The sequence below is a fragment of the Alligator mississippiensis genome, chromosome 5 (assembly GCF_030867095.1).
Source record: "Alligator mississippiensis isolate rAllMis1 chromosome 5, rAllMis1, whole genome shotgun sequence".
NCBI classification, from domain to species: Eukaryota; Metazoa; Chordata; order Crocodylia; family Alligatoridae; genus Alligator; species Alligator mississippiensis.
This window is the reverse complement of record NC_081828.1, coordinates 40,038,252-40,061,958: the sequence shown is the minus strand read 5'-3', so window position 1 is coordinate 40,061,958 and position 23,707 is coordinate 40,038,252. Positions and strand designations below refer to the sequence as shown.

Below are 23,707 nucleotides of genomic sequence, written 5' to 3'. Positions count from 1 at the left end.
ACACACACACACCTCTGCATGTGCCTGGCCCACTGCATTCCCCCCTCCATCCTGTGTCCCATAAGCTCCATGTGCTCCTCTCCCTGCTGTGGGATCACCCTGCATGCTGTCTCTACTTTCCTGCTGTATATACCTTGCACGCACCATCTGTGCACACAGCCCGTGTATGCAGCACATTTACTGTACATGCACGCATGCAAGCACTGTTCACCCTGATACGTGCACTTCCTGTGTGCAGAATCCCCTTCCCTTCTCCCAGCAACGCGTGAGCCAGGCCCCGTGTACACACAGCCCAAGCACTGCCTGCTATGCACCTCCCCCTGCAAGGGGCACACCTGCCATGTGTGCACACTAGCCATGCACTCATCACCACACCTACCTCTCCTAGAGCTTTTGGGAGGATAGGGAGATTTGGTAACCCATCCAGCCCTTGACCTCGGGGGTGGGCAGGCTGAGCTGAGACCTAGCAAACTCAGCCCACATGAGGCAGCTGATTGGACAGAGCTGTTGCCTCCTGGAGGGGAAAGGCCATTACCCCACCCTTAGCCCCCTTGTTCACCTCCCTGGAATCCTACCTCTCCAGCAGATCAGACCACCCCCATTTTTGTCCTTATGGCCCTCCTCCGCACCCCAGGAATGACACTGACACCAGCCTCACTGTAAGGCACTTTAATGTAGCCACCACCCGTGACTTTACTAACACCAGGGAGAAGGAATTTGGTCTTTGGTATCTCTGGCAAGGGCCTCAGAGTGAGGAAGACTGAACCCCCAGCAACACTCCCCACCCCTTCCCACAATGGCCTCCAGTAAAAACCCAACCACCTATGTAATGAACTGACCATTCACTGCTTCTGTGATGGTGATGGGAGGGGGAGGAGAGTGAGTCACTTCTTGGGTCTCCCAACCCCATGCTATGGAGTATGGGGGGGTCTTCTCCCATCCCCTATGCCCCTTGTTGGGGTGGGGAATCTGTAATCCCCCCTGCCACATCCCAGCCTGTTTGTTGCCTCTTTCCCAGAATCCCCTTGGTCTCCCCTCGCCCGCCCCCCTCCCTTCCCAAGCAGTGCTTAGAATTGTCCGTGGCATCACCCCACAGGGACCCCTGGTCCCTGCCTCTATACGTGTACACAGTGGGATCCCCCACCCCCAAATACAGGGGGGAAGGGATGTACTAGATCCAGCTACAGAGTGAGCTGTGCCTCCCCTCCCCACAACCCCGCCCCCCCCCCAGGGTCTGCTCTTAGGATCAAGCTTTGGCCTAATGTAGCAAGGGGCATTTCTTCTGTTTTGGGGACCCCATTTGGGGGGGGGGGGCAGCATAGGAAGAAACCATCTTGTCCTTCCCCGTACCTTAGTGCCCGACAGCCCCCACCCACCCCTAGCTTTGCTGGGTGGGGGCTGTTTCCCAGTCCCCCAGCCCCCACACAGTGCTAGTTAAGAGCCCCTGGGAGGTCAGCTAGGACAGTCTCCAGTGTGGGCCCCCCCTTCTTCCAGATGCTGCAGTCTGACAGGGGGGCTGCCCCCCATTACTACCCCATAATCAGGGCCAAATTACCCCTAAGCCAGAGAGGCCCCCCTCTCTGTCCCTGCCCCCCCAAATCTCTGGACCCCCACCACCTACCCCCCAGTAACACCTATTTATAGATATTTACATGCAGCACTGGCAGGCCAGCCCCTCAGCCTGCTGTTGCACCCCTCTGCTGCTGTAATACCATCCCCCCAGCACCCCAAGGATTCAGGGAGGGATCTCCCTTTCCTTTCTGGGTGCCGGGGTTGAAAGTCGTGGGGGAAGGGTGGATCCCTCCAGTGCCCTGCTAGAGGATACAGCAGGGGCAGCCCTTGGACTCTTTGCTTGTGGGGTGTGCAGTGGGGGCAGGTGGGGACTCCTGTTCCTGGAACCTCCTGCAGGGGAAAAAGAAAAGGGAGGGGGACAACTGGGAATGGAGCCAGGATGAGCAGGCTGTTTCCCATCACCCCCTCCCCCACAGATATACATGGGTGGCTGCTTTTTTGGGATACTCACTGGAGAAATGGCCCCCTGACACTGCACATAGGGGCAGGGAGGGAGAAGGGATAATGCCCTTTTTTGGAGTGGGGAGATAGGCATCTCTTTTGGGGATCTCTTGGAAGGTGATGCATCCCCACATCTGCACTGCTAGAGGGGGACAGAGAAGGGTCCTCCCACTTCAGGGAAGCTGGCCTCTTGGTTGTTTGTTTTTTGTTTGTTCATTTGGTTGGGATTTTTTTTTTTTTTTTGGGGGGGGGGGGGGGGGGGAAGAATATCTCCCATTCTAAAGGAGCCCTAAGCTAAAATTTACCCTGGAACCCCATACCTGATGGCTCTGACAACTTCGTGGAAGGACTCGTCCACGTTGAGGCGGATTTTGGCCGAGGCCTCCATGTAAGGGATGCGATTCTCCCGGGCAAAAGCCAGTGCCTCTTCCTTGGGCACCTGCATGAGAATGGGAGGGGTTAGAAACAGCTCCTGAACATCTGGTTGAGGAGAGGGACACCCCCTTGAGAACCCAGATGTCTGGGATTCAGGGACCAGCACTTCCCCCTTGGATGCCTTTCAAGATGGTGGCCAGTAGTTCCCATCACTTGAAGCCCATGGGGTGGCCCTTTCTCTCCAGACATTATTGAAGATGGCCACCTATAGTCCAAGGTCAGTTTAGCCCCCTGGGATGCCACTGGCAATAGCCACCCCCAGCTCACAGTGTATGTGGTCTGTGGGTGGAGGGCACATACTGCCTGGGCCCTGCTCAAGCTGGCTGCCACTGGCTCAGTACCAGGGGGTAGCAGGATGGCTGTCATAGGCCCACAGCACATACAGCCCATTGGGGTAGCAATTCCTATAGACACCATTCACGGTGCCCACCACTGGCTCCCGTTATACATGGCCCAAGTACCAGCACTTCCCACTTGGGTGCTCTTCACAATAGCGGCCAGGGGCTCACATCACACATGGCCCTCAGAAAAGTACTTCTTGTCTAGACAACCATTCAACATGGTAGCCAGGAGCTCTGATCATGCACAGCCCACAGAGTGGCTCCTCCTGCCTGGATAGCCATGCAAGATGGCAGCCAGTGGTTCTCATCACATGAAGCCCATTGGGTGGGCACTGTCAGTTTGGACAGCATTTCAAGATGGCAACCAGTGGCGCACATGCAGCAGCACTTCCTGTCTAGACAACATTCAAGATGGCAGTCAGGGGTGGCACTTCCTGTCTGGGTGCCGTTTGGCAGGGTCGCTGCTGGCTTGACCCCACGCAGCCTGGGGGGCTGTGTGGGCCCCATACAGCTCCTCATCTTGCAGGAGAGCCCCCTCACCTGGCGCTGCATGTCCAGGTCGGCCTTGTTGCCCACGAGGATCATGGGAAACTCATCACGGTCCTTGACCCGCAGGATCTGAGTGTGGAACTTGTTGATCTCATTGAAACTGCAGAGGGAGGGGGGAGGCAGGCAGATGTTGGGGGACGATTCCTTGGAGGAAGTTGGGGGGGGGGGCAGAGACAGGAGGTAACCTGGGGGGGATGCCAGATGGAGGGCAAGAGTGGAGGTGAGACCTGGGGAGGGGGTGTGATGGCTCAGACTGGGGAAGGGTGGAGGAAAGGGTGTATCAGAGGGGCAGGGGCCCAGAGTGGGGTGGTACCCCAACAGAACTGCCAGGGGTCTCCATGAGGAGGGGGAAGGGGTGAGGAGGGCACCAGGGTACTGCCCTACTGGGGCAGGGGGGTTTGAGAGCACCCCTTACCTGCCATGGTCATTGATGGCGAAAATGAGCAGGAACCCCTCACCCGTGCGCATGTACTGCTCCCGCATGGCCCCAAACTCCTCTTGCCCTGCTGTGTCCAGGACTGGGGGACAGACACGGTAACGTGGGATGGTGCCGCCCAGCACCACACAGCCACTGGGGTGGCCCCAGGTCAGACTCCCAGCTCAGCCCCTGCCCTCCTTCCCAAGCCCAGGGTGAAACCCAGGTGTCCTGGCAACCCACCAGACCCCACGGCCAGAGCTATGGATAAGACCCAGGTACTCTAGCTCCCAGTGACCCCTGCTCCAATCCATTGGATCCCCACTGCCCTCCAAGAGCTGTGATAGAACCCAGACATCCTGGCTCTCAGTCCCCTGCTCTGGACTGGTAGGAGCCAGCACACAGCCCCATAGCAGGGGCAAGGCAGGCCCACCCACCCAGCACTCACTGTCCAGCCGGGTGGGGATGCCATCAATGTTGCAGATCTTAGTGTATGAGTCCTCGATGGTAGGGTCATAGTCAGAGACAAAGTAGGACTGTGGGGGGCAGGGGGAAGGGAAGAGGCAACGGTGTTACTTCCACAGAGAACCCAGGAGACCAGCTCCCTGTTGCCTTCCCTTCCCTACCCTACCCCAGCCCAACCCAACCCACTACTAGATCATGCTGACATGCTTCCTTCCCCAAGCTAGGGAAAGAACCCAGGAGTCCAGGAGCCCAGCAGCCCAGCCCCACCTCCCCACCCCCTCCTTCCCTACCCCAACACATAGATCATGCTCCCTCCACAAGCTAGGGAAAGGACCCAGAAGCCCAGTCCCTCCACCTTCCCTACCTCAACACTACTAGATCGCACTCCCCACCCCAAGCTATAAGGAAAGAACCCAGGCGTCCTTCTCCCTGGCAGGCCCCTCCCTTGGAGCCTCTTGTGAACAGGATGTTCGGTCAAAGTGTATGTAGATACAGCAACAGTTCACCACCCCCTACACTCACCTCCCCCCAGCCCTCCCACGCCTGCCCCCCCTCCCCACTGCGGGTGGCATGGGGTGGGGCTGCCTCTGCCCAGGTCCCAAATTCCAGCCTCCCCCTGCCCTTGGGTGGGGGAAATTTCTCCAGCTGGCGTGGAAGGAGTGGGTGTGGGCCCCCCTCAATCTGGGACTGCCCCTCCAGAGAACCCCACACTGGGCTCCTCTTTCTTTCAACCCAAGCCAGAGCTCCCTCCCCCAAATCAGCTGAGCCCCCCCACAACCTATTGCCCCTCCCCAGGCCAGGCCCCCTTGACTCCACCCCCCAACACAGACCTGTACCCCCTCTCCCTCTTCATTAGGCCAGGACCCCCATTTCCACCCTTCCTTCTATGCCCCACAACCAGCCACCCTATCTCCCCCTCCTCCAAATCCTCTTAGCCCCCCCCACCCATAAGCCTACCCCCACTCTCTTACCCTCTCCAAACCCCTCTCCCTGCCCCCCCCCCCCAACTCCAGCCTACAGCACAAAACTTTCCCCAGGGTGGAAACTTTGGGCACCTTGGGAGATGGAGGGGGCAGACAGATCCAGGGTGAACCCCAGCTTCTCTCCCCCACCCCTGCCTTCACCCCCCTCTGTGCCCACCTACCTGGATGAACTGGATGGTGAGTGCGCTCTTGCCCACACCACCCCCTCCCACCACCACCAGCTTGTACTTCTCCTGAGGCATCGCCGGGTCCTTGGGATTCATGGCTTGCGGGGGGGGGGGGGGGGGGAACTCCTGGGTGTGGGGGGAGGCAGTGGCTTGGCTTGGCTTGGGGACCCCCCCACCTACCCCAGCACAGGCCCTACTGTGCCATGGAGGTGTTGCCCTTAGAATATGGCTCCCTCCCCCCACACACACACCACCACCACCACCACCCTGCTCCCCCCTCTCTCTCCAGCCACCCCACCCCAACCCAAGCCCGGCCCGGGACCCCGCCTTATATGCTAATCTATGCTAATGAAACCGTGCAGAAGCTGGAGCCTGGAGCGATTCACAAAAATCCACTTCCCTATATGGCGCTTGGGGCGAGATGGGGGTGGGGGCGGCACCCGCGGGGTCCCGTTGGACCCCGATCGCTTCTCATACGGGGGGAACCCCCTGCACCCCAAAAAGGGGATAGATGCAGCGAGACTCCTAGGAGCCGGGACGCCTGGGTTCTCTACCAGCCCCGAGCTGGGGAGTGGGGTCTTGGAGCCGGGACGCCTGGGTTCTCTGCCAGCCCTGGGGTGGGGAGTGGGGTCTTGGGGGTTAGATCTGGTGGTGGGGGTTGGAGCCAAGATGCCTGGGTTCTCTTCCAAATCTTCCCGAGCAGAAGGACAGCGAGGGTTTCGAACCGGGACACCTGGGTCCGTCCGTCGGCTCCCCCCCACAATTCCGGGACGGGTGGCGGCAGATCTGCTGGGCTTGCGTGGGGAGCCGGGACTCCTGGGTTTAGCCCCATATCTGGTAGCGGAGTGGAGTCCAGTGGGTGGGAGCTGGTGCGGGCGGTGGATGTTTGGAGCCAGGACTCCTGCGTTCTCTCCCCGGCTCTGCGAGGCGACTGGGGTCCCGGACTCCTGGGTTCCCCCTGGGGTTTGGGGCTGCGGTGGGATGTCCATATCACTTCTGAATCCCCCCACCCCCCAATCCAGATCCCGTCTGCTGACGCTATGGTCGGGCGCTAGGACCCCGCGGCTGCCGCGCCGGCAGGGCGGGGAAGGGGGGGCGCTATGACCTCAGTGCATTCCTTTCATGTGTGGTGTAGAGGAAGTTGACTCACTACCCCTCCCCCCCTCGGCACCGCCCCCTCCAGCCTGGGGGGGAGGGGCTGCTTGCATGGGGGTGGGGGTAGCCAAACAGTGCCCTCCCTTAGCCCCCCCCCCCCCCCCCCGGGTGTGCTGGATCTAACCCTAAGTGGGGAACCGGACCCAGGAGTCCTGGCTTCTTATTCCCACCCAAGCCGCAGCTGGGGAGGGAACCCAGGTGTCCTGGCTTCTACCACCCCCCATCCTGTCCTAGGGGGCTCCCAAAGAAAGTAGGGCACAGCTGCCTGGAGTTCATGGGGGCATTTAGGAAATGGCTCAGGGTGCCCTGGAAGGAAGTTCTGAGTGAGGGGATAGGTGGGGGTTGGGGGATGAAGGGGGCTGAGACTGGGTGGGATTGAAGCTTGGGAGTGAGAGGGGAAGGTTGGGGGGGGGGAATCTGGGGAGCCGGTAGGGGCAGTTGGTTTTCAGGGGGTCAGCATTTAGGGGGAATGGGTCACCCTCCCTGGGAGTGGCATGTTCCAATGCTGGAAAGCAGGAGGAAATGCTGTGGGGTGCAGGGGCCCAGGGCTGTGCCATGGTGCTGGGGGCAAGATGTTGCTGCACCCCTGGCCTTGCTCTCCATCTCTCTGATTCCCTTCTGGACCTCTCCTCAGGTACTGATTCCCTTCCCTAGGCCAGAGGAAGGAAACACTTCCACCTACCCCAACCATGTGCTACGGGGCCAGGACTGACCCCTTCTCCCCTTTTCCTTGGCCCAATGCCCCCAACTGCTGTCTGTTTCCCTCTCTCTTCCAATCTGTTTTGCTGGGGGTGCCCGCCTGATCACAACCCATAGGAGCCCCTGGTGCCTGGGGGGTGGGGGCTGGAATGGAGGTGCGGGTGGATGGGGGCACAGCACTGCTCTGGCCCAGGCTCTGGCCTGCCTGACGCTTCTCGGGGCGGGGGTGTTGAGCGACTGCGGCACAGTACCCACGTGCCCCAACTCCAGGGGCAGAAGCTGCTATAGAGCCGGCTACACCACCAGCCAAAGGGATGGGGATTGAGGGGGGCGGGGGAATTGTGGGTGATGGAGGTGATGGTAACGACGCAACTGAGTGACTATAACGTCCTGGGGAGGGACCATGTAGGCGGGAAGGACTGGTGGTGTCAGAGCGTGGCATGACATAGCAGGGTGATATGGGCACGGAGCGGTGCTATGGAAAACATTGCCCTCAGAGTGAGGCTGACAGCCTGATAACCTCATTCAGGGAGGGTGACGCCACAGATCAACTATGATGACATTATCGCGGGGGGTCAAAACGGGCGGGTGCCGAAGAATTCCTTGTCACCCCTCCGCCACAGCCGCCAGAACTACATCTCCCGCAAGCCGCGTCCACCCGCAAGGCATTGTGGGATAGGAATGTGAAGGGGCTTACTTCTGTCTCCCGGCGCCGGCCCTCAACCTGTCCCCTGGTGCCTGGCGCGCGGCCGTGGTGCACGCTGGAATACGCAGTCCGGACGCCCCCGGTTCCCTCCTTGCAACGCGCGCCACCGCGCTTCCTTCTGGGAAGCCTAGTCCGCCGCCGCCGGGCCCCTGAGTCACTGCTGGTACCAGGCGGACTGCATCTCCCAGCATGCCTCGCGTCGCGCCCGGTCCTGCCCGCCCGCCCGCTGCGGGGCAGGCTGGGAGCTGTAGTCCGAGGCCCGGCCCGGCCCGGCCCGGCGCCAAGGGATGGGCGGGGAGCGACACTACCGCTCCCGTCGGCCCCCGCGGCGCCCCCGCCAAGCCCCGCCTCCGCCGCCGCGGCCGAGCCCGAGCCCGAGCCCGAGCAGGGCGATCGGGTAAGATGGCGGCGGGGGCGGCCGGGTTGGGACGGCGGCTTCCTTTGTATTAGGAGGGCAGGAGGGGCCCGTGCGGACGCCCCCGAGGGGGGGCCGCGCAGCAGGTAACGACGGGGGCGGAGCCAAGTGGGGGGAGGGGGCTGGAGAGGGGAGCGGGGGGGGGGAGAAGCTGGGGACCAGAAGGGGGAGGAGCCAAGGGGTGGGGGCGGGGCCAAGTGGGGGGAGGGTCCAGTTGGGGGGTGGGGGGCAGTGCGGCCATCATGGTGGGGAGGGGGCAGCTTGAGGAGCAGGGGAAAGCTGGGGAGTGAGGGGCAGTGAGGGGTGTTATGTGGAGGGGAGGGGTAAGTTGGGGGTAGAGGGAGTGGCATTGTGGAGTTGCTGGGGGAGGGGGTCACAGACACCTTGTGGGGGCTGGGGGAATATTGGGCAGTGAAGGGGGGCTGGGGAGGGCAATGAAAGACGGCGGGGGGGACAGGATCAGTGTGACTGAGGTGCAGTGTGGGGGGCTGCCTGGGGCAAGGGACAGCAGATCAGGCATGGGGGCTGGGCCGGGATGCAGAAAGGAGGATGCATGCAGAAAGAGGCTGATATCAGGCTCACTCTCCAAGACATGGGGTCCCCCTGACCCTACCAGGTTCACAGGACCCGGCTGGGCACAGAGGCCCTGGGAACTCCTGCATGGCCATCCTCTTGCCTGCTGAGAGTCTCACAGCTCTGGAGGGTGGGTATTGCCTCCTCTGGTGCCCCCCACCAGCTCTATCTCACTAGCCCCTGGCTGGTGGCCTAACAGCAAAAGATGTGGGACAGGAAGGGATTAATTGCTGCACTCTTTCAGGGGTTGGCTGGCCCTGGCTGGGCCTCAGGGGCAACAGTGGTTGGGGGCATTGGGGGGTGGCAGGGCTGAGCTGACAGGGGCCTGTGGGTTGGGAGTGAAGGACACTGGCAGGGGGCTGCAAGTTGGGAGAGGGTCACTCACAGGGAACTTGTCAGATGTAACCTGTGTATCTGAGGGACTGGTTGTCCCCGATAATCACTTTCAGCACTGGAAGACTGGGACAGCCAGGACACCTGGGTTCTCACCTGACTCTGGGAGCGGAGTGTAGGGGTGCTGCCAGGCTGTGGGGAAGGGGTCGTGCTAAGAGCCAGGACTCCTTGGTAGAGTGAACACAGTGGTTTGGTCACTGATGACCTTGTGTGTGCCAGTGCTGGCACTGACTCTTCTCCCTGTTCTGCAGGCTCCACTCCATACTGCCGCCATGGAAGAGGAAGAGAATTCCCCTCCCCCCACACGAGAGGACCCAACCGGGGGCAATGAGGAGCAGGGGCACCCTGCTAGTGCCCCCTCGGACAGGGAGCTAAGCCAGCCAGGCCCCCTCTGCCCTGGCCAGGTCATAATGGTAAGGTCCTTGTTGCCTGTTGGCTGCTGGGAGCTGAACTGGGGGGGAAGTCCTGACTGATCTAAGCATCCGTTGCTCCTTTACATTTCCTTGGGTCTGATCTCCTGGGTTTGCTCCTGAGCAGTGCTGTGGGGAAAGCCAAAGTCCCCTTTGAGGACCTGCCAGCACTAGTTTCATCTAAGTGCCTTCCTCTCTCTGCAGAAGGCCATACAGCAAGTGGTGAGCTCCAGCTTCCAGGGCAAATGGCAGGACCGGGCCAGTAAGAAAGGTATCTTCTGGGACCTCACTGCAGGGCTGGTAAAGGATAGGATCAAGAGGAGGGGGAGACTGGTTGTGCTACTGCCTTGGGTAGGAGGCGAGCAGAGCCCTTTAAATCCAGCCCTGCCTACACCCTCCCCCTCAACATTAGGCGGCCCTGAGGGGACATGGAGTAGCCCAGTGCCAAGGTGACACCAATCTTTCTTGCAGATCTTAAGAGGAAGAGGCTGAGCCGAAAGAAACGGTGCCGGAGCCCCCGAATGGAGGGGCCCAGCGCAACCAGGGGGGGTAGCATGGATCCCACGGTGAGTGGGCTTGCTTCCAGGCACTTGGTAGCCCTGCCCCCTTAGCCTGGGGGTTGCACTATGGGGATAAAGCATCCCATCTCACTTGGAGTCTGGGGTGGGGGGTAGCTGTAGGGCCATGAGGGGGTGATGGGAGAGGAGGGGGTTGCACAGAGGCTGGGTGTTGTGAGGGAAGTGCTGGGGGAATATTGAGGGGAGCAATGTAAGAAGTGTGGGGAGGGTGGGGGTGAATGTGGGGAGGAGGAAGGGGATAAGGATGGGGTGTGATGCGGGGGGAAGGGGAAGATGAGTTTTGAGACTACGTATCCCAGCATGCCCTGCTCCTTCCCAGTGGATCATATGAGTTTGGGTTATATGTCCTAGCATGCCCTGCTTTCCTGTGTAGGGATCTGTTCCCATCAGGACTAGCTGTCCCAGAATCCCCTGTTCTCTCTCACCAGAGTGAGCTATCCGTGGGGCCTTGATATGCCTTGGTCTGTCATTCAGAGGCCTGGGAGAGCCACGGGAGATCCGTGCCCAGTTCTTTCCATTCTGCATGTGTGGCCTATGCATCCCAGCATGCGCTGCGACCCTGAGGAGCTCTGGGTTCCAGCTTTTATTGCTCTGTTCCCCAGCTGAGTGCTAGGGCCTCCTGCAGGCTGGGAGCTGCAGGACTTTGCTCCCCAACATGGCTGCAAGGGCCCAACCAAGCTGTGGCTGGCACTGTCTCAGCCTGGTTCTGCATTCCCCCAGGTTCCTGAGGTACCTGTCCCTGACCTGCTCTTCAGCATAGCTAGAGACTTGGACTACCTGAAGCAAAAGTGGATCCCCTTCCTGCAGAAACCCCTGCCCCTGGCAGCCACTGAGCAGTTCCTGGGCACTCCAGCCATCGAGTAAGCAACCCCCCCACCCTCTGCTCCCAGCAACCGTTTGGGGAGTGGGGCAGGATGCCTGGTTTCCATCCTAGCACTGGAAGAGGAGTGGGGTTTAGGGGTTGAGAGCTGGGAGAGCTGGGAGCCAGGACACATGGGTTTTCCCCAGACCTGGGATAGGGAGTGGGGTCTACTGGGTTGGAGCAGTGCGAGGTTGGGAGCTAGGACTACTGGATTCTGCTCCTGTTCCAGGAGAGGTGTGGGATCTGTTGCAATAGAGCAGGAAAGGGCTGGGACTCAATAGAATGCTAGGCAGGGCAGGAAGAGGCCTCTTGGGGTTCACCTGAGGAAGAAGAAATTGACAGGCATGTCCCAAGAAAGTGCTGGGGACCCTGGAGATTCCCAATGCTGACCCTGCTCTGTCAGGGGCTGCCTGGTGCTCTGACTGGGCTCTTCTCCTGGCAGCAGGGATGAGGAGCTGGAGGAGGTGGAGCTGGTGGCTGAGGTACGTGTGGGGGGCATGGCGTCTGCATCAGGTTTCTTCAGGAGAGAGAGACCCTGGAGAATACAGAAGTCAGGTAAGTGCAGGGTATGGGGTCCTTCTCCCCTCCCTGCCCCCATCTGGGGGGCTGTGGTCCTGACCCCGCCCCAAGAAATGGGGCATCAGCTGGTTCATTAGCCAACAGATGAGACAGGGGGGAGGGAAGGATAAAGGGATTTTAGTGCTGAGATATTCCTCCCCACAGGGTTGGGTGATGGGTAGGTGGGGTCCCACATCTCCCCTGACACTTCGCTCTTCACTCTTTCTGTAGCCTGCCTCTTGGGATCCATGGCACCGCACTGGATGGGAGCCAGGACCCCCCCAGCTGCCCCAGCCTTGCCCTCGGACTGCTCCAGCCCCCTCCCCTTGGACCTTAAGTCACTGCACAGGACTCATTGGGGCGTGGACTTCCAGGCGGCCCCATCCCCCGACGTGGGCAGGACTCAGCACCCCATTGGTCCCTGTGGTGTGACCCTGGGCACCGGCGCAGGTGTCTCCACCGGGCAGCAGAGACCCCAGGCCCCAGCAGGCAGGGATACAGAGGCCCAACGCTCCCAGCCACCCCCTGCCAATACCTTGGAGAAAGCTGACTCGAGTTCCTCCTCTTCCTCATGCTCTTCATCGTCCTCATCCTCTTCCTCCCAGCAGGCGGCACCCCCCAGTGGTGGGGGCAGCCACCCTTGCCCGCTTCGCTCTCCAGACCTGGATATTTATGACCCCTTTCACCCCACTGATGAGGACAACCCAGGCGGGGACTTTGCCTACGGGGACTCCCCCGGTAAGGAGGCGGAGGAGCGGCAGGACCAAAAATACGACCCCTTCGATCCCACAGGCTCCAATCCCAGCTCCTCCCGCAGCAGCCCATCCCCCGACGAGGAGGAGGAGGAAGAGGAGGAAGAGGAGGAGGAGACCTCTGCCCAGCCTGACATGTCCCACAGCATCAGCCGCATCTCAGAGACCCTGGCAGGCATCTATGATGAGAACAGCCTCAGCCAAGACTTCCCTGGCTCTGACAAAGGCCAGGAGGATGCAGAGCCCAGTGAGACAGGCAGTAGGGGGGCACGCCCCGACAAGGCCCCTGCTGAGCCCTCAGAGGAGAAGGAGCAGCCCCCTGGCGCTGACTCAACCCTGCCTGAGGAGGAGAATGGGTCTGAGCAGTCGGACACGGCCCCCGAGCCACCCCCTGAGCCACGGCGCCGTGTCTTTGTGGTGGACCTGGCCACCAAGAGCCGGTCGGAGGCTGAGGCCAACCCCAAGCTGGAAGGAAAAGTCTCGCTGGAGGTGGTGACAGCCGGGAACCCCAAGGCACCAGCTCGGGCGGCCAGTGGGGAGAAGGCCCCCAAGGGCGGGCGGCATCGGGGTGGGCGGCGCACCTCACTGGAGTGGGGTGGCACCGAGGGCGATTCGGAGATCGAGGAAGGTGAGATCGTGCAGCCTGAGGATGAACGCTACAGCCCCATCCGCCTCTTCCGCAACCGATGCCGACCGGCAGAGCAGCGCCCCCTGCGGGTGCCAGAGGGTGACGACTTCCTGTCACTGCATGCTGACTCAGATGGTGAGGGGGCCCTGCAGGTGGACTTTGGGGAGAGCCAACCTGATCCCCGCTGGAAGGGTGCTGACTTAAGGCGCAAGATCCTAACCCAGCGGCGTGAGCGCTACCACCGTGACTCCCCCAAGCATCCTGACTCCAAGTCCCACTCAGGCTCCAGCTCCGGCTCCCACAAAAAGGCCAAAAGGTCCCGGGAGCGCAAGGCAGCCAAGGCCAAGGAGCCACGCTCGGCCCCCTGGCCTGCCAAGAAGAAATCCAAGTCACGCTCCAAGTCCAAGGAGCGGCGCCGCTCCCGCTCCCGCCACCGGGGCTCGCGCTCCCGCTCCCGCCGGCGCTCCCGTTCCTGGTCACCCTCCATCAGCACCAGCCTGTCAGCCGTCGGCTCAGATCGGCGGAAGAGCAGCCGGAGGTCCAAGTCACGGGAGAAGCGCCGGGGCCGCAGGTCACGCTCTGGAAGCAGTGGGCACCGGGCCCGGCACAAAGACAAACATCGGGCATCTGACAGCAGTGGCAAGAAGAAGAAGAAGCAGCGGTCACATTCACGGGAGAAGAGGCCGTCCCACCGGACCTCACGGGACAAAGAGAGGGAGGTCCACCTGCTGGAGGAGCCCAAGGCAGAGAAGGTCTTGGTGGAGCGGAGGCGAGACACACGCACTGTGGTGCCCCCGTCCATTCAGGACCTCAATGACACCGACCTCTTCACCATCAAGAGGACCATCACAGTCAACCGCCAAGAGGGGACACCTGAGCCAGCCAAGCGTGAGGTTCTCTATGACTCGGAAGGGCTGAGCTTTGAAGGCTGCTTTTCAGATCGCGAGCCCCCTGAGGGGCCTCGGCACACGAGCTCCAAGGGAGATGGAGGCCCAGTGGCCCGCAAAGACCGGCCAGAGGAGGAACCCAAGAGCAAGGCCCCCAAAGAGAAGGAGCGGAAGAGGGGGTACATGGAGGAGCGTCCCAGTGCCCGTGACAAGTACAAGAAGAAGTTCAAAGAAGGACCAGGCCGGGCAGTACTGGAGCCCCCCAAGGTGGAGAAGGAGAAACTACGAGGGGAGCGGGACAAAGGGGCCAGGAAGCCCAAAGCCAGCCACAAGGAGAGCAGTAAGGGTGGCTCAGCCCGCAAGGTCAAGCTCCAGTCCAAAGTGGCTGTTCTGATCCGGGAGGGCGTGAGTAGCACCACGGCTTCTGTTAAGGAAGTGGGCTCCATCGGCGTCAAGTTCAGCCGGGACAAGGAGAGCCGCTCACCTTTCCTGAAGCCTGAGGAGAAGGTAGTGGTGGTGGACGCCAAGGGTGGCACTGTCAAGGCGGAGTCAGCTGATGCCAAGGAACCCGGCACCAAGGTCAAGAAGGCCAAGGGGCTAAAGGCCAAGACAGGGCTGAAGAAGCTGAGGGCAGCAGGTGGGAAGACCAAGGGGGCCTCAGAGGCCAAGAAGAAGAAGAAGGTGAAACCCAAGAGCTCCCTCAAGAAGTCCAAGGCGGACAGCTGCAGCCAGGGTGCGGGCAGCCCCCTTCTCCAGGCCAAGGAGGAGCCAGCCTGGTCGGGCTCAGAGAAGTCGGGCGCCACAGGCAAGCCACCCAGCCCACCACCCAGCAAGCCTCCACCTGCCTCCACCGAGCAGGAACTGACGCCCGACTCTCAGACAGTGGACAGCAGCTGCAAGACGCCCGATGTCTCCTTCCTGCCTGAGGAGGGGGCGGCTGCAGCCGTTGTGGTGGGCGAGGCCCAGAGGGCACCTGCACCAGGGGAGCCTGAAGCGGACAGCCGCACGGAGCCCAAAGAGGAGCCTGGGCGTGCCCTGCCTCCTGCACCTGCCCCTGTTGCCTGGAACTTGCAGGGTGGTGTGGACTGTGCCACCAGTGGCGTGCTGGCACGTAGGTGACTGGAGGGGGGCCAGGGGGACCCTGCACTAGGAGGTTGGGGCTGCTGGTACTTAGGGGGTGCTGGGCCTGGGAGCCCTGGAAGATGTTGGCACATTAAATGATCTGAGGGGGCTGGTGCTAGGAGCCTATGGGCCCAGAGACCAGGGGGTTGAGGGATGCTGACGTAGGTGGCTGCAGCAGGTGGGGGCATGTAGATGACTGCAGGGCCATGGGGTTACCAGGAAAAGTGCTGGTGCTGGTGGGGAGACTTAACAGTGTCCAAAGGCAAAGGAGGGGGTTTGCAGCCCTGGCAGAGGGAGTATGAATGGGTGCAGACCCTGTGTGTTTTTGCTTGCTCATGACCCTTGTCCTCAGTTCTGGGTATCCCATTTGTGGCTGGGGCTGCTGGACATGACATCAACCCTTCCTTCCCTCTTGTCCAGTGACCGCCCTGCTCTTCAAGATGGAGGAGGCCAACCTGGCGAGCCGTGCCAAGGCCCAGGAGCTCATCCAGGCCACCAATCAGGTAGGGGGTATCGTGGATGGGGAGGGGGGCACTATGCTACAAGGACTTGTGGGGAATAGGTATTTCCCCTATGCAAACCCCAGTTTCCCCAGTTTGGTTGTAAGGGGCTCTGCACTGTCCTTTTTGTTTTCCATGACATGGACCCAGGTGTCTGGGCCTCATTTCAGTCTGGGAGGGAGTATGTTCTGGCCCCTTTGGCACTCCTGTGCTGTTACTCAGGGGATCTCCACCCGCACTTCCTGTCCTAAATCTGACTCTGTGGTTCCCTGTATAATCTAGCCTAGCCCTCCCCACCCCAGAGGTGGCTGCATCTCAGTACCAGGCAGAGGACTGTATATATCTTGCCCATAGTGCTCCCTGCCCCAGAGGCAGCCTCCTCCTTCCCCCCCCCCCGGCACTGTGAGTCCCTCAGCAGATCTCATAACCCCATTCTCCCCCTTACAGATCCTGAGCCATGCCAAGCCCTCGAGCTCCCTGGGAAGTGCCCAGGTGCAGGTGCCCCCAGTCCATCCACCTGCCCCACATGCACCTGCCCCCTACCTGCTGCACAGCTCCCTGCCCCTGGTGGGCTGCAATTCAGCCCCCTCGACCCCCACGGGACTCCCAGGCACTGTGGGGCAGGCCTCAGCTGGAGCCAGCACTGGGCCCCTCTTTGGTGGTCCCTCCAGTGCCGAGCTGGGCAAGCGGGATGGCAGCACCAGCTCCGACGGGCGTGGAGACACTGATAAGGTAAGGGGGCTCCAGGCCATAGGGTAGGGGGTAGGCCTGTGTCTGGCAGAGGAGAGGGAGCTAATTGGGGGAGGCTGTGCCCAGCACAGAGGGCATGAGGAAGCTGGGGGCATGGTGGAGAGTATGGAGTGGTTTGGGAAGCCATAAGGGCCAATGCCAGGATATGGAGGGAGGTATGGGATGGCTGTGCCCAGGCACAGGGCTACTGGGAAACCAGTGGAGTAGTGCCCAAGCACTGGTGGCTTAAGCACAAGACAATGGAGGAGCTGGAGGAGAGTCCTAGTACAGTGCGGGGCATAGGGCTTAGAGCTAGGGGGTTGACAGAGGCTGGCATATAGGTGACCAGGGTATGCTGGCACATTAGATGAGGGTGTGGGGGCTTGAGGGCTGAGAGATACTGATATGTAGGTGATTGGAGGGGTAGGGGCACTGAAGGTACCAGCACATAAGTGACTCTAGGGGATGTAAGTGGGAGTGGGTGTGTCAGCAGTACCTGGCATGGGGAGAAGAGAGCAGTATGTGTGTGCGTGTGTGTGTGTTTGCAGATCTGGGCACAGCAGGAAAGGCAGTACCAGAGCTGAGGAGATGGGTTTGGTTTGAGCGATTTGAGATTGGACCAAAGAACAGGGATTGGACAGATTCTTGGAGAAAAGGGGCACCAGTAGCTATTGAGCATGGGCGGGGCCTCTGAATCAGCACTTCCTAGACCTTAAATGCTGAAGGCAGCAAGTGAGAAAGGAACAGTGGGAAAAACTCTGGTTGTACCCAGTTCACTCTCTCTTTCAACATTCGGTCTCTGCCCCTGTGTGACAGGCCTATTTGATGTGCCATAGTCTTAAGCCCATCACAAAATACTATAAGCCACCTTTAATAAGGGAGGCCACTGGGGATACAGCATCTGATATTTAGGGACAAATGAAAAAGACAAGAATGGAAGTGTGAGGGCATAGGTTAATAATAAACAGGGATCCTGGTTTTCTCTGATTTAAAAAAAATCCCTAATTTTGGTTTAAAAAAATAACCCCAGATCCACATTTTTCTGTGATTTAAATGAAACTTCGTGTGTGTGTGTGTGTGTGTGTGTGTGTGTGTGATATATAGTCGTGTTTCATTTTAGTCATGGAAAAATGTGGATTTGGAGTTACTTTTTTTAAACTGAAGATTGGGGATTTTTTTAATCAGAGAAAACCAGGATCCCTGATAATAAGGGATTTGGAAGGGGACACTGAGCAGAGCACACCAGCTAGCGCCTTCTGCCCCCTTAATTAGGTGAGGGAGCCTGTGGACACCCACCAGTAAAACTGCCTAGAGATGTGAGTGGAGGAGTGATAGGAGGGGACAGCCCCACACTCGCTCAGGTTCTCCCCAGCCAGAGCCTCCTTTCTGGTCTGGTAGATGGGCAGCTTGGCCAGAGCCAGGAGGATGTTGACCAGGAGGTCCAGGGCTTGATGGAGTCATGGATAGGGAGTGGAAAACAAAAATGGTGCGGGGAGAAGTGGACCAGAACCTGAGCAGGAGGTTCTGGAGGACGTGGAAGAGGGACTGCAACCTGGTGCATTTGAGGTAGGCATGCACCAGGGTCTCCTTCTGTTGGCCAAAGGAGCAGGTGTTGGGGGGTGTCCATAAAGCATACCAGATACATGCCCATGGTGATGGCTTCATGGAGGAGCTGCCAGCTAAGGTCTCCAATGGCTCATGGGATCAGAGTGCTATACAGATTTGCCCAACCAGGGACCCTCGTCCCTGCCACTTGTTATCAGGGCAGGACATGAGAATGGGATGATGGATTGCATGGGGCATGAGCGTATAGAGCTAGTAGCAGTGGAGATTTTAGAGGCAGACTGGTTTGGTATCCCCCAGCCTGCTAAGATGGTGGCAGCAGCCCCAGAACTAGCTTTGGAGGGCTGTGAGGGATCTTGGGGGTGAGGACTGCCCTCATGCAGGACCTGGTCGATGTAGGCGAGGGCAGTGGGCAGCAGGTCAGCCTTTATCTGCTGGAGTAAGCAGCAGGGAGTGTGCAGCATGGGAAGCTCCATGGGAAGCTCTATGCAAGGCCCACCTCTCCTTGACATAGTCCAGGAGGTCTCTGATAAAAGTAAAGTTGGCCAGGACCACCCTCCAGTGCACCCAGGGCACCTCTCACTGGTGCCACCAACTGGGTTTTCAGCAGGTGCTCAGCGAGGAGTTCAGCACCCTGGGCAACTGTGTCTGGGGATCTGGAGGTGGAGACCAGCCTCCAGGTCCTGAGGAGGTCCTGGTAGAAATCTGGCAGCTCTTCTAGGTCTTGCTTGGGGAGCCGTCACAAGTAGAAGAGCTGCTGGTCATATTGGAACCCTCAGAGGCAGCGGAGGAAACTGCAGTTGATCAGGCATTACATCACCTGGCTACCAGCACTGTACACAAGCCTTTTCAGGGCCTGATGGTGGAAGGTGTGGACCTGGCTGCAGAAACAAACCAGGCCCTGCCCACCATCCTGCAAGGGGAGGCTCAGGACACTTGCAGAGACCCAGTGCTGTCCCAACCAGAAGAACCCCAGCACCTATCTCTGGACACTGGCCAGGAGTTCTGATGGCATGGCCAGGGTGTTGAAGCAGTGCCAGAGCATGGACATGACCAGCTGGTTGATGACTAGCACCCTCCCACAAAGGGAGAGGCACTGCAGCAAGCCTACCCATGCCACAGCTACTCAGACACCATGACCTCCAGCTGGTGCCAGTTCTCTGGCAGGAAGGGGCAACTGGGGTACAAGTAAACCCCCAATTATAAGAGCGAGCCTGCACTCCATTGGGTGTTTTGGAGTGCAGGAGGGAGTGAGCCAGAGGCACTCATGTTGAGCCAGAGTTCTTGACCTAGTTGACTTGGACAGAGGAGGCCACCAAGTAGATGGACTGGCAGGTCTCCACTTGTGCCAGGTTGCCCAGGTCCTTGATGGTGAGGAGCATGTCATCAGCATATGCTGACAGAACCACACTCATGGGCAGCTCCTCAAGCACCAGCCCCGCCACCCACTTGTGCAGGAGCGATGATGTAGAGCTGGCCTGAAAGCAGACAACCTTGACACACTCCCTGCCTGAATAGGATGAACTCTGTCAACATCTAGCTGAGCTTGATCATGCACTCTGGAGGAGGCATACAGCACTTGGAGAAACCGCAGGAAGCGGGGACTGAAGCCAAATGTCCTCAGCTTGCCTGTGAGGTACCTGTGATCCACTATGTCAGATACCGGCTTCTGATCAAGGAACATGAGGGCGAATGAGAGGCTGTCCCTGTGAGTAAGCTTAAGGAGGTCCCACATCAGGTATAGGTTATTGAAGATGGACCCTCCTTGAACCATGTACATCTGGTCAAGGTGAATTATGTCCTGCTGCAAGGACCTCCAACACAGCAAAAATGGGTTATCACTATGACCTTATAGTCCATACAGAGGAGTGAGACTGGATGCCAGTTCCTCAAGTTGAAGGGGTCCCCCTTGGACAGGAGGGTCAGGACAGCCCTCCTGCATGACAGGAGAAGTTCCCTGTTCCCCTCAGACTCAGCCCTAACCGTGGCACGGTTCAGGCTGAGGATGTCCCAGAAGGCACATTAGAACTCAGCAGTCAACTTGTCAGTGCCTGGCACTTTGTTGGTGGGCATCAGGCAGAGGGCATCTACAAGCTCAGGCAGGGCGAAAGGACCGTCTAGCCAGTTCCAGTCACTCAAGCTGACCCCACAGGACCTGGCAGGCATTGGCATCAGTCGGATTCGGTGAAAAGAATGTTGTGTAGAAAGCCCTTGCCCTTTTTTTGCAGCTCACTAGGATCCGTGAGAAAGGTGCCATCTTCCTCCAGAAGGCAAATGATATACTTTTTGGCACCCCTCCTCTTCAGGGTGTAGAAGAAGCAGGAGTTACGGTCCATCTCATGGAGAAGCTTGATGCATAAGTGGATGAATGTGATGTGGACATGGCAGTTCAGAGCTCAAAGTTCTTCCTGCTTTTCCCAGCACCGTGTGTGTCAGCACCTGGGCACCTCTCCAGCTCCAGCACTTCCCTCTCAAGCTGCTCTCTAGCCACCTCCCACTGTCATATGTGCCCTAGTGTAGCAGTGACAGTACTGCCCACTGCACACCTTTCCCATGTCCCACCATCTCTGAGCCAAGGGAAAGGTCTGCTGCTGCTTGCAGTGGACCAGCCAAAACTCCCAGAAGGCAGCCACAGAGCCCACGACCTCCAGCAGGCTGTTGTTGAAGTGCCAGTAGGCCAGCCCCAGATGCTTGGGCTGCAGCATGACCCAAACACAAACTAAATAGGGGCCGGCCTGGTGCTGGAGGCGTGGACTTGGATGGTTGGTTTGGACATGTAGATTCGGTCCAACCAGGAGTGGTGTGCTAGGCACACCAGACATCCACTAGGGAGTGGTCAGTGATGATGTCCCTGAGGACACCCGTGGTGGTCCTGCCAGTGCAGTCCTGTGCCTCAAGGGTGACATTAAAGTCACCACCTAGGAGCAGATGCTTGTGAGGGCTTGGGGTCCCAAGGCAGGCAGCCGCCTGCTGATAGAAATGGGCCATCTCTGAGTCATGCACAGAGACATAGATGTTTACCAGGTTGAAAATGAACCCCTGTACTCAGACCCAGACATGAAGCAGGTGGCCTGGCACTACCTCAAAGGCAGGAAGGACTTCTGGCTGCAAGCTCAGAGAGAATAGGGTGGCCACCCCACAGGATGTCCCCATGAGGTGGCTGAAGTAGACCCTATCTCCCCATTCCAGCTGCCAGTTGACTTCAGCAGCCAGAGTTGTGTGGGTCTCCAACAGGAAAATCACAGAGTACCCCCACTCCCAGAGGAAGGAGAGCACCTGGCACCTGTGGAAACTCATCCTGCATCCACACTTGTTGAGAGTAACCACAGTGGGGGACCTCATTGTGGGGAGTGTTATTAGACTTGGTGGGGATTTTATGGGAAGCAGCACCAGCTTTGGGGCTCATCAACAATCCCGCCACCCTCCTGTAGGTGTAGAGGGCATCGTGGAAGCTGAGGGCCTGCTGGTAGTTCTCTCTCTCTCTGTATGCTGGGACTTGACGCTGGAGGTTCCTGGCTAGTGGGTCTTGCCCCCCTGCTCAGGGTCAGACTGATCACCCTTGTTGGCGACAGGAAAGAATTTTAGCCCTTGGTCAGATTGGTGCAGACTGTGGGGGCCTTCCTCTGTAGTGGGGATGTGGCCTCTATCTGGGATCTCTTGAGCATATATTGACGACCTTTTCCAGGATGTTGGCTGCCTTGGTCCTCCTGCTTCACTTGTGGCAGGTTCGGGTGCAATGTCTTGTGTCAGGATTGATAGTAGTTTTGCTAAGAGGTTAGTCGATGGATTTGTAGGGGATGCAATCTCAAGGTCCCTTCCAGCCGACATCTCTATGATTCTATGATTTGTTCTTCCTCTTTATAAACCCTTTGGTTTCTCAGTTATTTTATGGGAGAAATCCTGATTTCTAGGCAAATTAATCACCTGGGCACACCCATTCAGCAAAGGGGGTGGAGGATACCAATGGACTTGCAGAATACCATGGTGTGTGTCTGGGAGCATCCAGACACCCTAGCATTTGGTCCCAGTGGGGCCTTGGGTCTCAGAACTGCATCCCCATGGCATAGGGTCAAGGCTGTGTCTCCTGAGATGGAGGGCCCAAGTCTGGGCAGTGGGGAGGAGTCACCCACACCCCCCCAGCAAGCTGACCGCTGTCTCCCTTGCCTTGCTCCCCAGTATCTGAAGAAGCTGCACACACAGGAGAGAGCGGTGGAAGAGGTGAAGCTGGCCATCAAACCCTACTACCAGAAGAAGGAAATCACCAAGGACGAGTACAAGGACATCCTGCGCAAGGCCGTGCACAAGGTAGGGCTGGGGAGCAAGAGACTGTGGGTCAGGAGTAAGGGGCACCAGCAAGGCTGGAGACAGCAGGGAGTTGCAAATTGAAAGTGAGGGGCACTGACAGAGCTGGGGAGACAGGCGGTTGTGAGTTGGGAGTGAGGGGCACCACCAGGGCTCAAGGGGGCAGGGGGCTGCAGGTTGGGATGGAAGGGCATGGCAGGGCTAGGGGTTCAGGGGCCTATGGGTCAGGAGGGAGGGGCTGGGCTTAGAGGGTTGAGGGGAGCACTGCAGGACGGGGCTGAGGGTCAGGAGTGGGGGGGGACCAGGAGGGCTGGTGGGAACCGAAGACTTGGGTATAGGGTTGGCAGCTTGGGGGTGGGGGACACACATCAGCAGGGCTGGTAGGGCATATAGAGGGATGTGAGTTGGGGTGAGGTATCCCCATCTCCTCCCCATTCACTACCCCCCGCTCCAGATCTGCCACAGCCGCAGCGGCGAGATCAACCCAGTGAAGGTGAACAACCTGGTGAAGGCTTATGTGCAGCGCTACAAATACTTCCGGAAACACGGGCGGCGCATGGAGGATGAGCCAGGGGGCCCCAAGGACCTCGGGGCACTGGACAAGGTCCCCCTGCCCATGCCCCCCCTCTGAGCCTGCGCCTGGCTCCTGCCACTTCAGCGCCCCTTAGGCAACCACAGGACCCTCCCTATCCCCCCTCAGCCTGGATATATCGGTAAGGGGAGTGGGGGCTGAGATCCCTGCCCCGTTCTCTGGGACTCTGAGCGGGGGGTCTCCACCTAGTTTTTGGGTCTCCCCTGGTGTTGGGCGGCTCTTAGACTCCGCCCACAAAAAGGTTTGGAGCAAGAATAATTTTACTCTGTAAATACATCTGGGCAGGATGGAGGGGGAGGGGTGCCCTGGCTTTGGGGGACCCCCTCAACCCCTTGCCCCTGAGTTGTGGGGAGGGCTGATTTCCAGGGAGGAGGGTAGGCCCCTCCCCTTCATGTTTTATTCATTTTAGCATGGTTTTATTTGAAGCTTCCCTTCCCAAGGCGGGGGATGAGGGGGGAAGTGTGTGTGGGGGAGGGAGCTGTCCATTCCCTCACCACCTCCCCCAGGACTGTGCTCAAAGTAGGAGGCAGGGATGAGCCCTTCTCTGCACCCCACCAGCAGCTGGTAAAACCCCCATTTCTGTACAACCCTCCCCCTTTCCAGCCCCCGTCTGTCTCCTCATAAACTGTTAGCCACTTGTCTTGGGCTCTGTCTCTGCTTATTGGCAGGGCTTTCCCCAGCCTTAGGTGGTGGGTCAGGGAGGTTGTTTTTTGGCCTTCCCTGCCCAGCCAGGGAGACCTCTTCCCCAGTCACAGCTGGGGTGTACCCAGTAGGGGGCTGTGCTGTCGCTCAGATTCTTCCCAGGGAACAGCATCCATCTGTGCTGATCTTTAGAGTCTTCCATTTAATCTACAGATGGAGAGATGAGTATAGTTCAGGGAGCCAGGACTCCTGGGTCCTTTCCCAGCTCTGGCA

At 59.2% G+C, this 23,707-nt stretch overlaps 2 protein-coding genes across 4 annotated transcripts; one reads left to right on the top strand and one right to left on the bottom strand.

The window, feature by feature from the left end:
• Positions 1–654: 654 nt before the first annotated feature.
• On the bottom strand, positions 655–6,387 carry RRAS (RAS related). Of its 3 annotated transcripts, none has more exons than XM_019494962.2 (6): positions 6,094–6,387; positions 4,202–4,289; positions 3,754–3,856; positions 3,330–3,438; positions 2,334–2,452; positions 655–1,902 (listed from the first exon to the last, which is right to left on the bottom strand). In XM_019494962.2, exons 1-6 carry the CDS (start codon positions 6,355–6,357, stop codon positions 1,815–1,817), a joined length of 771 nt encoding a protein of 256 aa, XP_019350507.1. In that variant the 5' UTR covers positions 6,358–6,387; the 3' UTR covers positions 655–1,814. The 3 variants fall into 3 exon arrangements, with proteins under 3 accessions (XP_019350507.1, XP_014452104.1, XP_006274939.1); XM_014596618.3 differs by having other exon boundaries at positions 6,102–6,282; XM_006274877.4 differs by lacking the exon at positions 6,094–6,387 and adding an exon at positions 5,363–5,621.
• Positions 6,388–7,785: 1,398 nt separating this feature from the next.
• SCAF1 (SR-related CTD associated factor 1) lies at positions 7,786–23,431 on the top strand. Its single transcript, XM_019494945.2, has 11 exons — positions 7,786–8,325; positions 9,561–9,722; positions 9,924–9,990; positions 10,191–10,285; positions 11,018–11,157; positions 11,602–11,714; positions 11,949–15,095; positions 15,527–15,609; positions 16,054–16,338; positions 22,075–22,203; positions 22,655–23,431. The coding sequence occupies exons 2-11, from the start codon at positions 9,582–9,584 to the stop codon at positions 22,829–22,831; spliced, it is 4,377 nt and encodes a 1,458-aa protein (XP_019350490.1). The 5' UTR covers positions 7,786–8,325; positions 9,561–9,581; the 3' UTR covers positions 22,832–23,431.
• The last annotated feature ends 276 nt before the right edge of the window (positions 23,432–23,707 follow it).